Here is a 14,982-nt window from a genome sequence, read left to right on the forward strand (position 1 = left end):
TGTTGGGAGTCCAAGCTGTAGCAGCCGCGGGTGAGCGCGTCGTGCGAGCTAGCTAGGACGTGCGGATCGGGCGCTGGCAAGAGCGGAGTCGCGATGTTGCATGCATGGGGCCTAGTGGTTAGCGCATGCTAGGCTGAGTAGTTAGTGCGTGCGTGTGTGGTTAGCAGTCGGATGTGACGACCAGGTTAGTGTGTGTGCATGTAAGTCGTGGAGTTAGTGCCTCCGGCTGTGCCTGGTATGAGTCCAGCTATATAAGCCACGCACTGGTAATGTGTTTGAGTTTGTACTCTGGAATAGAAAAACGGGGCTGTGTGAGCAGCCAGGTGAAACTCCAGTGTATCTATCTCCTTCTATCTCTAGTCTTGAGTGAGAGAAAGAGAGAGCTGCAACAAGACAAAAATGTTGTTGGAGGGGGGGATCTATAGTGAGTATCTGCTACTGAGAGAATAAATTTATAATGTGTATAGTCCAATTCAATCAATGACTAACTAACTGAGAGAGAAAATTGTACCGCTATCACGCAAAAAAATCCCACCCACTCCTCCTATAAAAAAATATAAAAGCGTTTAGACCATTAAAATAAGATCATTACTTTAGTGATGTACAGGCAACACTTTGATGTTAGAGAATTCAGACAAATTCTGCAAGCTGTGGCAGCCGGCGACAACGAAGTGGCCGGCCGGCCACAGTTCAAGTAGTCGACAACATCGGAGACCCGCGACCACCAGCCATTGGCTGATGCTGGGCGCGCCCTTGATCGCCCCAGGCGCTCGAGTCGTCGTCACCGGCCCAAACGCGGAGCTCCTCCTAACGTCCTCGCCTTCTCCCCAGCAACGGCCAGATGACGTCGAGGGCTCGAGGCTATCCGTCGCGGCGCCATCGGCTGGTTGAGTGAAGCACGCCACCCAGAAGCGATCGAGCCTGGTGCGGGAATAGGGCTTGTTCGTTGGTGCAAAAAGGGATCCTGTAGATAAGTAGATTAGGGTTGTATTTGAGCTAGGTGGGTGGCACTTACATAATCTTTTTTTTTTTTGCGGAAAAACTTTCAATCTATTCATCTTCAATCATGGTAGTACAACGGACACTAGAAATAATAAAAATTACATCCAGAACCGTAGACCACCTAGCGACGACTACAAGCACTGAAGCGAGCCGAAGGCGCGCCGCTGTCATCGCCCCTTCCTCGACAGAGCCGGGCAAACATTGTTGTAGTAGACAGTCGGGAAGTCGTCGTGCTAAGGCCCCATGGAACCAACGCACCAGAACAGCAACCGCCGCAGATGAAGAGTGTAGATCAAAAGGATCCAACCTGAAGACACACGAACGAAGATGAACGACGAACAGATCCGAGCAAATCCACCAAAGACAGATCCGCCGGAGACACACCTCCACACGCCCACCAATGATGCTACACACATCACCGGAACGGGGACTAGATGGGGAGACCTTTATTCCATCTTCAGGGAGCCGCCGCCATCTTGCCTTCGTTGAAGGCGGCGGCTGGGTAGGAGGAGCCTACGGAACAGCACTTACAGAATCAAGTACACAAATTCGCATGGGGGGTGGCCAGCGACCAGGGGTGGCTTTCGACGTGTACGTGCATGGCCTATCTAAAAGCTGCAGGGCAGGGCGAGTACCACCTACCTAGTAAAGAAAATTGCACTTTGGTTGGGGGTGGGCCACGGCCCCGTCAGCCTTCTATGTAGCTCCGCCGTTGACAGACGTGTCCGTGTCATTCGTGTAGCAAAAATTATCCTAACCCTCATTACTTTAGGAAAACTTTGTTTTTGCCGCTCTAGTTTTTGCCCATTTTACTTATGCTGGTCTATAATTTAACATTTCACTTTTGTCACTCTTAGCTTTTGACAATATATCAATTTTGCCATTCAGTGCCAAAAGCAAAATTTTCAGAGTGACAATTGTGATACATTGCAAAACCTAAGAGTGGCAAACGTGAATTGAAAAATTATCATTTTTGCCACTTTATGGCATTTGTGATGTATTGTCAAAAGTTAAGAGTGACAAAAGTGAGATGTCAAATTCAAGAGTGGCATAAGTAAAGTGGGCAAAAAACTAGAGTGGCAAAAACAAAGTTTTCCCCATTACTTTATTTATCATTTTAGTTTATTTTTTCTGTTTGTGGACAGTCGTAGATATACGGAGGTTGTCCTTGCATCCCTATGCAAGGATCGCTGGTTCCGATTTTCTTTTCCGGTTTGGTCCAGTTTTTTAAAAACTATACTCAAACCCGGCGGATGAACAGACATGCGAGTGCAAGGGCGAATTTGCCAGAACAACACGACAGGATAGGAGAAAATTCTTGCCCTTCCACCCCCAAGACGCGCCACCCACTGTCGGTAAGAGGCGGAAAGTGCACCTTCATAAGCTTTCTAAAGTGGAGGTGCAGCCCAAATATTTGTATGGAAAGGTTCAAACTTGGGTTGAAAGGTGGTTCGACACCCTAGATATTAAGATCCACTAGCCTCACCAAAACCCTAAATGTCTGCCACAATTGCCAATCAGTACAAGTTTAACGCAAATGGACTCGTCTTTCACATATAAGGACAACCCACATAATTAATTCCCAAGAATGGAAAGATTTCAATGTCAGACTCAACTACTCTCAAGAAGAGATTTATAGTGGCTCGATCGCCATGACGAAAAATAGGGGGAACAACAGGTATCCCTGCTTTTTTTTTCTTTTGAGCTGTAACAGGTTTTTTTTTAGCCATAACAGGTCGGAGGACATTGTACATAAAAACAAGTCGGCCCATGTCCAGTCTAAATGCAAACGAGTCGGCCCATCATCTGCTCTCCCTGGGCCCCACTCGTCAGCCGATTCCGCCAACGCGTCACAACCCAACAACTCTGCCCCCATCCCCTCTCCTCTGCCACTGGACGAGAGGAACGGCGAAGCTTCGCCGGCCGCCATGTCGCCGCCGTCGCTCTGCGCCGCCCCTCCCCGCGCCGGCCCGCCCCCGCCCCCTCTCCTGCGTCTCCGCCGCCGCGCGGCCTCCTCCGTCGCCGCGTCGCGCGCGGCGGCCCCGTCCGTCTCCGACGACCTGGTCCTCCGCATCGCCGAGCAGCTGGAGGACGCGGCGCCGTCCTCGCCGCTGCTCGACCCGCTCCGCTCCGCCTCCGCGCTCTCCCTCCTCACCACGCCCTGGCCCACCCGCCGCTCCAACGAGGCCTTCCGCTTCACCGACATCTCCTACCTCCGCTCCCTCCCCATCTCGACGCCCACCCGGACCCCCGGCCTCGCGCCGCCGCCGCCCTCCTCCGACCTGGAGTCCCACGTCCTCTTCTCCGACGGCCGCCTCGTCGCCGCCTCCGGAGCCCACGTCTCCGCCCTCGCGGACATGCCCCCTGGCCACGCCAGGGACCGGGCGGCCGCCGCCGTCGCCGCCTCCGCGCGGTTCTCCCACCGGGACATCTTCTACGACTTCAACGCCGTCGGCGCGAGCGACGTTGCCGTGGTGTACGTGCCCGAGTGGGCCAAGATGGCCGACGACCCCGTCCACATCATGTTCGCCTACAGCGGCAGCGACGGTGCCAGTCTGATGATGTCCAACCCCAGGGTTCTGGTGATAGCAGAGAAGGGGGCGGAGGTCGCCATCGTCGAGGAGCATTTCGGGGCTGGGGAAGAGGACGGCGGCTGCTATTGGGCCAACCCGGTGGTGGACATCATCGTGGAGGAGGGTGCTAGAGTGGTTCATTCCTATGTGCAGAGACAGTCACCCGCCGCGGCGCATACCAAGTGGACCACCGTCCAGCAGGTGCGATTGTCTTGTGCATTTTGGACTGCTTTTATTTGATTATGGGCTTCACATAAATGTTGTGTAAAAGGTTGCTTGAGCTATATAATTATTTGACATTCAGCTAGGACAGTGATCAGTGCTGATGAGAAATCAATTATGGAGAGACATGGTTGCACTGGGTTAAATGATTGTAGGGGGTAGGGAGCACACTATAGTCTGATGATCCTTTGAGCTATATATTGCAATTGAGGATAATCCTGTTTACACCTGTTATCTATTGTTCTAGCGGTTATGAGTATCATGTGCTTGCATTCAGTGTAGGGGTAGGATAGTCAGCAAGTTAGTCAGTGAACTCACTCTTCAGTAACACAAGCTGGTCAGTGAATTAGCAACCAATAAAACCAAATAGACCCCCTGCAAATTTACATTTCAGAGTAATGGTTTCATATCTTAGTTCATTGTCTTCACTATGAAATTGGACATAGCTTGATGTCTTCCTAGTTCCTACTCATTACTGAATGAGTTGCTATTTAGATTCGATTAGGATTTAGGAATAAACATGGTCAGGTTTATTCGGTTGATTGTAGCAGCAGTAATTACTTCAATATATGATTGTTTCAGTTAAAATATGAACTAGTCATCTTCACATCTGTGGAGATGGCTGTCATAAGGTCTAGGACCACAGAATATGGATCAGTGAGGACGCCACTAAAGTCTCTTAATTAGCAGCACCAGCTGCAATTTAGGCAATATCTGATGCTTTTAGCTATATTCGAATTGTGGATAATCTTGTTACACCTTTTGTCTACTGTTCTAGTGGTTGTGAGTATCATGTGATTATGCTTGCTTTCATAGTGTAGGAGTAGGATAATCAACAGGTTAGTCGATGAACTCGGTATTCAGTTAATACTAGATGCAGAAGGATAGTATGATCATTTGAATGTGGAAAGACGAGGAACATATTATAGTCAAAATAAAATGAGGAATTTGTGAAGTTTCTATATTTGGTGCCTTGGTATTGCTTGAATTATCTTGGATTAGCTACCAATAAAACCATATAGACCTCTTGCAAATTTACATTTCAGAGTAATGGTTTCATGTCTTAGATCATCGTTTTCACTATGAAATAGGGATAGCTTGGTGTATTCCTAGTACCTACTCAGTACCGAATGAGTTGATATTTTGATTTGATAAGGAATAAACATGGTCAGACACTAGACTTATTTGGTTGATTTTAGGGGTGGTAATTACTTCAATATATACTTGTTTGAGCTGAAATCTGAATAATCATCTGTACATCTGTGGGGATAGCTGTCATAAGGTTGACTAGGACCGCAGAATATGGATCAGTGAGGACGCAAGTAAAGTCGGTGTTAATTAGTAACCTGCTGCAGTTTATTCAATGCCTTCATTTTTTGGATTTGCTATCCATGCAATCAAGCAGTTATCCTGGAAACTAAAATTTTGGAGTTATTCTGGTTTTGGTGTTATATCCTCCGAAAATGGAGGACTAGAAAGCGCTCACTTTGTTTCTATTCATGCTGTTGCCAAGTTTATTTTTCTTTATGTAAAGAGTAGGTATGCATATTTTTGTTTCAGTACTCATGACACATGCTGCATGTAAATAAGGTTTTATATAAAGATTATTATTCGAAATGGATATTATCAGTCTCATTAGTTGTGTTTTTTTCCTTTTGCAGAATACATCTAGTAAATATGAGTTCGTTGAGGTCAGCACTGGAGCAAGACTGAACAGGCACAATCTTCACATCCAGCAATTGGGTCCTGAGACAGAAACAGAACTATCAACGTTTCACTTAACATCTCAGAATAAGCAGATTCATGATCTGCATAGCAGACTGATACTTGATCACCCGAGAGGTTTTTCACGACAGCTCCACAAATTGATTGCTTGTGGTACAGGAAATGGTATTTTTGATGGAAATATTCAAGTCAACAGGTATTTGGTCAGACTCTTCTCATTTATTAACCTTTTGTATTCTGATAGAAATCCTTACAGTATCATTGAAACAGCATTTGAGAAATGTTATTTCTGTAGTACCATCTTACTAATGCTATGTGAATAATTTGGTAACATACATGTCTCACTGTTGTTGAAAGAGGCCTTGGTAAGATTAGTTTCTGTAGTTTCATGTTCTTAGAACATTGTATTAGTTTTTCATAAAAGATGCTGTACACTGATGAAAATACAAGCAAGCTAGCAGAAGCATGTATTTGGTTGTAGTCTTTGTAGGCTTCTAGCTGTAGCAGTACAAAGCAATGAATATAACATTTTACTAGTTTAGGAAATATGCTTGCTACCAATGCTGTGTAAATTCTTTGATTGCCCATATGTTTCACTGTCGCTGTAAAATAGGACCTCATAAGATTGTCTTTTGCAGTGTCATGATTGTCTTTTGCAGTGTCATGTTAATTTGGAATACTGCAGTAGTTTAGATTAAAAAGGTGTATACTGATGAAAATATTACAAGTAGACTAGAAGAGGCATGTTTTGGTTGTAGTCTTGTAGATATTACAGTACAAGGAACTGAATGTAAAAATTTACTTTCTACTTCAGGAAATGTATACTGTTAATTTGTTTCACCTATTGTAAAAACTGTCTGTTGCAGCATGGGAAAATATGGATTTATGGCTATTGACAAAGCTTGTAGTTACATCTGGAAATTTTCCTGGCCTTTTGATCTTGTTGATTTGCAGGTATGCACAGCAAACCGATGCAGGGCAGCAAACCAAGTGTCTTCTGCTCTCACCAAAGGCTGTGGTGAATGTGAAGCCAAACCTTCAGATCATTGCCGACGATGTCAAATGCACGCACGGAGCTGCCATCAGTGGGGACCTCGACCCTAACGAGCTCTTCTACTTCCAGGCGAGAGGCGTCGACGCCAAAACGGCGACCGATGCCCTGCTTTTCTCGTTCGGAGCCCAGGTGATAAACCGCATCCCATTTAAGGCCGTCGAGAAGAAGGCTCTAGCGCAGCTCAAAGAGCTGCTCGCCGTGTCAAGACAAAACAATTGATGAGGCGCCGACGAGCTCTTTGAAGTGGTTCAGCACTTTTTTTGGTCGAGGTGGAAAGAGCAGGGCGGGAATGCTTGGAAGCTTTGGCATTGAAGGTGAGCGACTACAACTGCATATGTTGGTTGACTGCCAAAAGAAATACCACTCTAGCCCTTTTTCAGATTCTGCTTATTATTTGTAAATTACTTGTTTATCCCTATCAATAGCAAGAATGCATCAAGCTTCCTCCAAATAGATGTTTCTTCTGTTAGTGGCCAACAAACCAAGCTTCCTCCAAACAGCAAGGTTGCAGGTACAGTACAGCCAGTGGAAGCTTGCACTACACATCTGTCCGTTTGTAATAATCCATAAAGGATTCGTTCTATATGTGGTTTTGCCTCCTGCTTTCTTCTTTTGGTTTGCAATTGTCTGTCTGGGATAATAATACATATACGGCAGATATGCAAATCTCAAGAGCTAGCGAAAACAAACATACAGTGGTATTTTTTTTGTTTGCCACTTCTGTGTCACTGTATGAATGATTGGTCTGTTCAAATTTCCGCTGTTGATGACAACCGGTAGTTACTATGCATAGTGATAGCACTATATCACGATGCTTCAGTGATCAATGTTAAGTGTGTATATAACGTTGGATTGACTTGGATTAATGGACTGCAACAATCTAAGCCATCTAGTTTGTGGACATATTGCTCGCAATGGCTCGGTCTAATGGATCAGACTGTGGAGAATACAAAGCTGATATGCACTACTCCTCTGCAAAGAAATATAAGATCGTTTAGGCTGTACCAAAATATAGGATGTTTTTGAAGTTTAAACTTTCAAGTACTTATTGCACTTGGACTCCTTGGCTGCACTGCAAGGGACAAAATTGCCTGCAAGCTAACTGATATCTTTTTCTATGCTGTAGTCTTAATCCTTGCATTTTTTCTTCCAGTTCTTCTAATCAGCGTGTGGTAAGACAAACTAAGGCTTACAATTTTCACTCTTCTTTTTCAAAACGGAGGCAAAAGATTTGCCTCGTCGATTAATTAAGCAGAAGAGAATTGCCCAGTTAATTAACAAAAAACCGATACAAACCCACCACATATGGACTACTCACTAAGCATGCAACCACATAGGCGCATGATAGACAACACCCACCAATCCCCACAACACGCAACAACCACCACACTGCTACATCGTAAAGAAACCCCCGACGAGAGAATCCGTTCAAGACCACGGGCACCAAGAGAATCCAAAGAATCATCAAGCAGCTGCGGACACCTTTCCAGTGGCGTCACCCTTCTTTGTTTTGTTTCTGAGGGCATCCTCCACAATCTTCCTTACAGATCCAGGGCTAACCCTCTCCAAACGTGCGAGCAAGCTGTGAACCTCAACCTGAAAGAGAATCTCATCGACCTTCTCACACACAGTCATCACCTTTCCTGCGACCACGTGCGGGTCGGTAACCGCAACATTGGAACCTCCACGGTCCACAGAGGCGAGTGGCTGGCTAGGCGTCGAAGGATCATGCGCTAACATACCGAACGCCTCAACATCATCAGCCACAGGTGCCACCGACACAATGAATTCAGGCGCCTCCAATTGCCCACATGACAAAGGCAAATCATGTCCCTCACACGAGTTCGCCGACGAGTCGACCTCCATATGCTCAACAGACAGAGGCGAAGTAGGTCTCACACATTGATGTTGAAGCTCGGACATGATCTGCAGTATCGGGGTGACGACCACGGCAACAGCCTCGCCCGCAACAGACAATGGCAAAGAATTGACCCCAACACGAGGGGAGAAACAACCGAAGAGCTCTGTCCCCTTGTCTTCCACGGAACTAACATCTAAAACACCAGGAGGCAGCGGGGTCAGAGCAGTCGGCAACATAGCTGACATGAGGGAGAGCTTGCCCAGAGCAGCCTCTGCCCGCTCTAGAAAGCTCTCAACACACGCCACCAAACCTTGCAGCACCTTGGACTGATCTGCCAGAGCGGACGGCAGCTCCACACCAGACGAGACAGCCAAGCCAGTGATACCAGAGACGGCAGATGCCCAAGATCCACGACGAGGTGCCTCAGAGGGAAGCACAGACTTCAAGGGACCTTCATAGGAAGCTGGAGCTTGACGATGCGCGATCGTGGTGTCGAGACGCGGCATGACAAGGCATGACATCGAGCTGAGAGGACACCATGGGTTGCGGCACTCACGCGCACGGTGACCGTTCTCCACGCAGGAATGGGACGAGGAACCAATGTCAGGGACGACGATGCCAGACGCCGCGGACCACGCCGTGGCAGCACTTCCTGCCATCCCCCCTTGCGTCCGGCCCGTGCCCCACACACACCTCAACGAACGCAGGCTGCTCCCGATCCAAATCGGGTTGAGCAGTTGACGAGGATGACGGTGGGACGGGGAGGTGGCCAGCCGGAGCAGCGGCGTCGTCATCAACTTCTTCGTTGGCATGTGAGCTACACGAAACAAGTTGCTCCGTGTCTAATCCGGTTGTAGTGTCGGCAGGACACGGGGGTGGCACGGCTTGAGCAAGAGTCGCGGACGGCGCTTTGGAAGCAGCGGTAGGGGGTGATGGCGTGGCGCCGACAGGAGCCATGGGCGGCGCTTCATCAGCAGCAGTCCTGGACTCCTGGGTGATGGTGCGGCACCGACAGGAATCATGTATGGCGTTGCGTCAGCAGAAGCCGGGGATGGGGGCGCCCGAGCAGTGGCGGCAGTAGGGACCCAAGCCCACCATCCATCAGTCCAGGGGCACACCGAGTTGGAGGAGCGGGCATCATGGCAACGCCGGTCGAGGGAGGCCGGGAGCCCAGCAGGGGATGCATGCCCGCATCCGTCACTGGAGATGCAGCAACAACGGGCCTCTGGCGCGACCAACGCGGGTCAAGCGACCACCAACGGTCTGGGCGGCCTTGCGGGAGGCAAGAGCAGCCGCGGCGAGCACGGCCGCAGCAGCCGAGGCGATCGACGGACCCATAGTTGACGAAGCAGATACGAGAGCCATCGCAGGCAGCACAGCGAGAGCTCGAAGGAGAGAGGAAGTGCAGTCGAGAGAGGACGGGGAGAGCAGCCCGGATCTGGTCTTGGCGGATGAAATGGCGGCTAGAGGGAGGAGATCAATGCGGTGCCGCCGGCCACAAGCGCAGGGTCGCGGGTGCTGAAATTTGGGATGGGCTTTAGGCCCATATAGCAATTTCTGAAAAATCTCTAAGGGCCCATGTGGGTTATTGGCACTAGGTGGAGTGGGAAGTTTAGTCCCACCCCGCTAGTGGACAAGGAGTTGGACCTTTTTATAAGGGATTGTCTTCCACATGCTATTGGAGGTTGAGAATAGAAGAGGCCCTCGCGCACTCCTCCTCCGCCGCCCGCCACGCCTCGTCACGACGCGCCGCGGGTTGCGGGAATGAGCCGAGCCGAGCTCACACCTACGCGCTAGGCCACGATCTAAGACGTCGGATCGTGGGCTGTAATGGAATCGGACATGGGTCGAGCCCACGTCTCTCCACGCGGCTGCGTCTATATAAGTGTGCGGTGTCTCCTAACCCTAACCGTCACGAATAGATCACATCTGCTCGCGCGCACTGCCCACCATCGTTCCATTGCTGCTGCTGCCGCCGGTGACTCCATCCCGTCCGCCGCGTACACGGTCGACGGGAGAGCAGGTCTCCGAAACCCCACCCCTCTGGTTCCTGTACGGGAGAGGAGCGAATATGTTTTTGGGCAGCGACTACGCAACTGCTCGCTTCCAATCCGCTACTTCCTCTATGTCTGCGTCGTCTTCATCATCACCATGTCGCAGTCCGACGCCGACCGTTTCGCTGCTGAGAAGCTCGAGGCCGACAAGAAGGCCGCCGAGGACGCAACTGCTGCCGCCACCATTGCGGCGGCTTCTGCATGGCTTACTAGATGGTATAACTCGTTTATCCCGCTCCTACTGTTTTTCTATTATATCCATGCTAACGTTATACGTAGATGTACCTGCCATTAGCATAGTGTGCTTGCGTGATTCAATATCAGCATATTGTTAATTATGTCGATACCATGCTAGTGATTTATCTATGGATTAAATTAGTTCAAAAATTGCTTATTTATTCAAAAGCGGGAGCCATGGCGCGGCGCTCACGTACCTCCCAATTTGTATTTGTAGCATGGTACGGTACAAAATGCCACCGCATGTTTGTTTTGCTCTTCAGATTCGCGTATTTGTATTTGTAGTGATCTTCGCTAAACTAAGGGGCTTCTCAAACGTCATCATGGAGACGGACTCTCTGGAGGTTGTAAACCTCTGGGCTACTCGTCACGACTCCCGTTCGGTCGTGGCTTCTATTTTGTTAGATATTAGAGAGCTTATCACTTGTTTTTCATCTTTTGATATTTGTCATGTTGTAAGATCAGCTAATGGGCCTGCTCACATCTATGCATGCTTGCACGATTGACAGGACCAATAGTTGGCTCGATAACACTCCCGGTTTCCTGGTCAGTGCCATGTTGGCGGACTGCCCAGCGAATACCTTCAATCAATAAAGCTCTCTATTAGCCTGCAAAAAAAAAAAGATTCGCGTATCTGCGTGCGGTAGATGTTTTATTATCCCAGACGGACAGTTGCAAACCAAAAGAAGAAAGCAGAGGCAAAACCAAGCAATCTTCTCAAGGACTAAAATACACTGAATAAAAATGATGAGAGAGTAATAATCAATGACAACACATGCAGGCATGCATGCATTCAGACCTCGCGGAAGGGCGAGGACTAAAAGGATGGCCATGATGGTATTTATTGGCAGTGGTCTTCTTGCCGTAGCGCTCGAGACCAGGCGCCCCTACTCCGCGACCTTCTCGAAGATGTCGTTGATGAATGAATTCCTAACGCTTGGCCGCGGTTTCGTGGCCGGCACCGACGACGTCTCGGTAGCATTGGACGTCTCCCGGGCCGCCACCGGGGCCTTCTCGGGATTCTCCTCAGCTGCCGGCTTGTTTGCCGGCGCAGGCTTCTTCTCGGGCTTGGGCGCCATGGATGCCTCTCGTCCTCAGTCCTAAGAAAGGGACATATTGTGCAGTGCTGACTGCTGAGCGGTGTGGAGAGACGCCGGAGAGGTGGGGGTGGCGAGTTTATAAAGGAGGGAGGTGCGTGCTCATGGGCGGAGGGGATGGTTGACGCTGCCGCGGATCACCGACGGTGCATGTGCATACACGCAAACTTGATGCAAGTTGCATCCGGACGAGCATGGCGAGCGACGACTTCTTTATCAAGTTGCACCCGGCCGGGCGAACATGCCCGGCACCCTTTCCGACGAGACGATTTCTTTATGGTGCCAATGGATGCTTATCCAGATATGCATGCCCACATGATTTCGTGATAGAAAAATGCTATGTGATCATGCGGATAGCATTTGATAATAAAGGGAGACAATGAAGGAAAAGGAAAATGCAAAACAGTTTATATATGCAATATACTTTTTTTTGAACCCAGTACAGATGCGAGCCCTCATATATACGAGCATACACGCACATCCCTATCCCTATGAGCACATCCAAAAAACTGAGTCGACGGGAACGTCTCATCTCACTGAACACACATCACCGGATATCCTGAAATAAATTCAGAATAAATGCGAACATCAGGACTTAGCCCTGGTGGGCTGGGGATACTACTGTCCTCCTAACCATCCAACCACACGTTGATTCGGTATACTTGTTAACAGAAATAGTATGACGACTGAATTCCATTTTTGGTCTGTTTATTGGATTTAGGATGATATTACGCCAAATTATATTTTAGTGTCATGTTTAGGCTATGACACTCAGCAAAGTGGACACATGACGCCAACCGGTGCATTCCGACATGCTTTTACCAAGTACATTTTGCCGAATGCCATTTGAAGCTGCACTCGGCCAAATAATTGTCGAGTGTCAGATACTGGACACTCGACGAAGACTTGGCATGTGGCATGCTCCGAGTGACCCCTCCAAAGCCAGAGCTCAACTCTTTGTAGTGTTAGATTCGGGAAGTTGGTATAGAGAGGACACAAGGCATGCCGATATGCTCCAAGGTTTGCTGAGTGTCCGTTGCTTGACACTCGGCAAAGTAGGGACATGTGGGACCAATAGTCCCATCTCCCATCCTTGTGCCGTTTTGTGCACTGTTGATATTCCGATAAAGCTTAGTTCAGTGCCCGATAGAAAACATTTGGCAAAAACAACTTTGCCGATACTATCTCTGGCAGTGATGTTTGCTAAGTGTAACACTCAGCAAATACTTCATCGGGTGTTTTATGCCCTTTGCCGAATGTTCTCGACACTCGGCAAAGCACTCGATGCCGTTTTGTGCATGGAGCTGCCATCATCGGCTATTTTGAAGTGAGAGGCGTTAACATTACAACGACGACTATTGCTCAAACAAAATCTCATCAAGAGTAAGAATGCTTGAAGCTTTTTCTAGGTAAATGTTGCTTCATAACTCATCTTCTCCCTGCAAACTTCACCGGTGAGCCCGTGGATTTGCCTCCACTCTGTCCGCTGCTCTATTGATCTACAATGGGGTGAGAAATCTGGGAGTCTTTGCCTCAACTAGTAGTTTAGGTTAGGATTTTTTAGTCCTAACAGGTGCGGCGCTTGGGCAGATGGCAGCGCTTTTTTCTTTGTGTTTATCTTCTGGACTACAACCCTCTTCGAGTTCGTCCATCTGGACATACTTGATGAAGCCCCGTCGTAGATTCCCACCGTCTCCTTGCGGTGGCAAGGTTAGGGTTTCACGACGTGCGTGTGCGGTGGCGAGATTTGGTGTCAGTTGTTTGAGATCTATTTAAGGGTTTTTTTTGCGAAAAAACATTCAATCTATTCATCTTCAATCATGGCAGTACAACGAACACCAGAATAAAAATTACATCCAGATCCATAGACCACCTAGCGACGATTACAAGCATCGAAGCGAGCCGAAGGCGCGCCGCCGTCATCGCCCCTCCGTCGCCAGAGTCAGGCACAACTTGTTGTAGTAGACTGTCGAGAAGTCATCGTGCTAAGGCCTCAGAGGACCAGCGCACCAGAATAGCAACCGCCGATGATGAAGAATAACATAGGTTGGAAGGATTCAACCCGAAGACACACTTACATAGACGAACAACGACGAGATCTGAGCAAATCCACCAAAGATAGATCCGTCAAAGAGACACCTCCACACGCCAATCAACGATGCTAAACGCACCATCGAAACGGAGGCTAGGTGGGGAGACCTTTTCGCTTTCCTGGGCAGGACACAAGCCCTAACAAGACAGGAAAAAACGATTAAAAACGGAGCCCTCCCGCCGGCCCTTGTCAGGATCCACCGCACCTCCATGGCCTTAGAGCATCTCCAGCCGTTGGCCCCCCAGGGGGCGCCTAAAATCGTCGCCTGGGGGTAAGCCAGCGCAAAAAATTAGCCTGGGGACGAGTTGGTCCCCAGCCGCCCGCTCCAGGGCCGCCCCGGGCGCGTTCAAAAATGGCAAAAATATAGCAAAGTTCGGCATATATTACATAATAGTCGCGGATTTTTATTACATAATATATCTAATTAAAAAAGAAACTGGCTGAACACGGAGTAGTCGCCGTCATCGCCGCCATCCTCGCCGTCGTCGTCGTCGTCGGGCATCTCCTCCTTGACGCGGCCGTCCCTGGTGGACCCCTGATCGGCGTCGCCAACGCGGACTGGTGGCGGCGGCGCGTCATCGTCGTCGCTGTCCTCGATGACGCCGACTCCTCCTTCGTCGCGGCCCCGGCGGCGCTGCGCGAATCGCCGCAGGGCGGCGCACTGGCGCTCCCTTGCCATCTTCAGGGAGTCCGTGCGCGCCCATTCCAGGGGCGCGTCGTCGTCGAGCTCGACGTCGCCGCCGTGCTCCGTCTTCACCGCGGGGAGGCCCGGCTCCGTCTTCACCGGCGCGAGCCCTGGCTCCATCTTGGGCTTGACGAAGCGCGGAGGAGCCGACGAGGAGGCACACCGGCCGCCCTCGTTGATGACGATGCCGGCGCTGCGAGTGCGCCGGACAAGTGGCGTCTCCACCGCGGGCTCGTCCTTGACCGCCGAGCAGCGCCGGAGATCTGGAGGAGTGCGAAGAAGAGCGTGATGCGGAGGAAGAAGAGGAGGCGCCGAACCTCCTGGGCAACCATTGCCCGTCGCGTCGGCGGTGAGCCGTGGCCGTGGCGGCCGCACTCGCC

The 14,982-nt window shown here is 49.7% G+C and overlaps 1 protein-coding gene across 1 annotated transcript; it reads left to right on the top strand.

Moving 5' to 3' along the window:
- The first annotated feature begins 2,654 nt into the window (after positions 1–2,654).
- LOC123056662 (protein ABCI7, chloroplastic) lies at positions 2,655–7,293 on the top strand. Its single transcript, XM_044479982.1, has 4 exons — positions 2,655–2,680; positions 2,738–3,776; positions 5,459–5,718; positions 6,477–7,293. The coding sequence occupies exons 1-4, from the start codon at positions 2,655–2,657 to the stop codon at positions 6,793–6,795; spliced, it is 1,644 nt and encodes a 547-aa protein (XP_044335917.1). The 3' UTR covers positions 6,796–7,293.
- Positions 7,294–14,982: the final 7,689 nt, after the last annotated feature.

This window comes from Triticum aestivum, chromosome 3A, assembly GCF_018294505.1.
Source record: "Triticum aestivum cultivar Chinese Spring chromosome 3A, IWGSC CS RefSeq v2.1, whole genome shotgun sequence".
NCBI classification, from domain to species: domain Eukaryota; kingdom Viridiplantae; phylum Streptophyta; class Magnoliopsida; order Poales; family Poaceae; genus Triticum; species Triticum aestivum.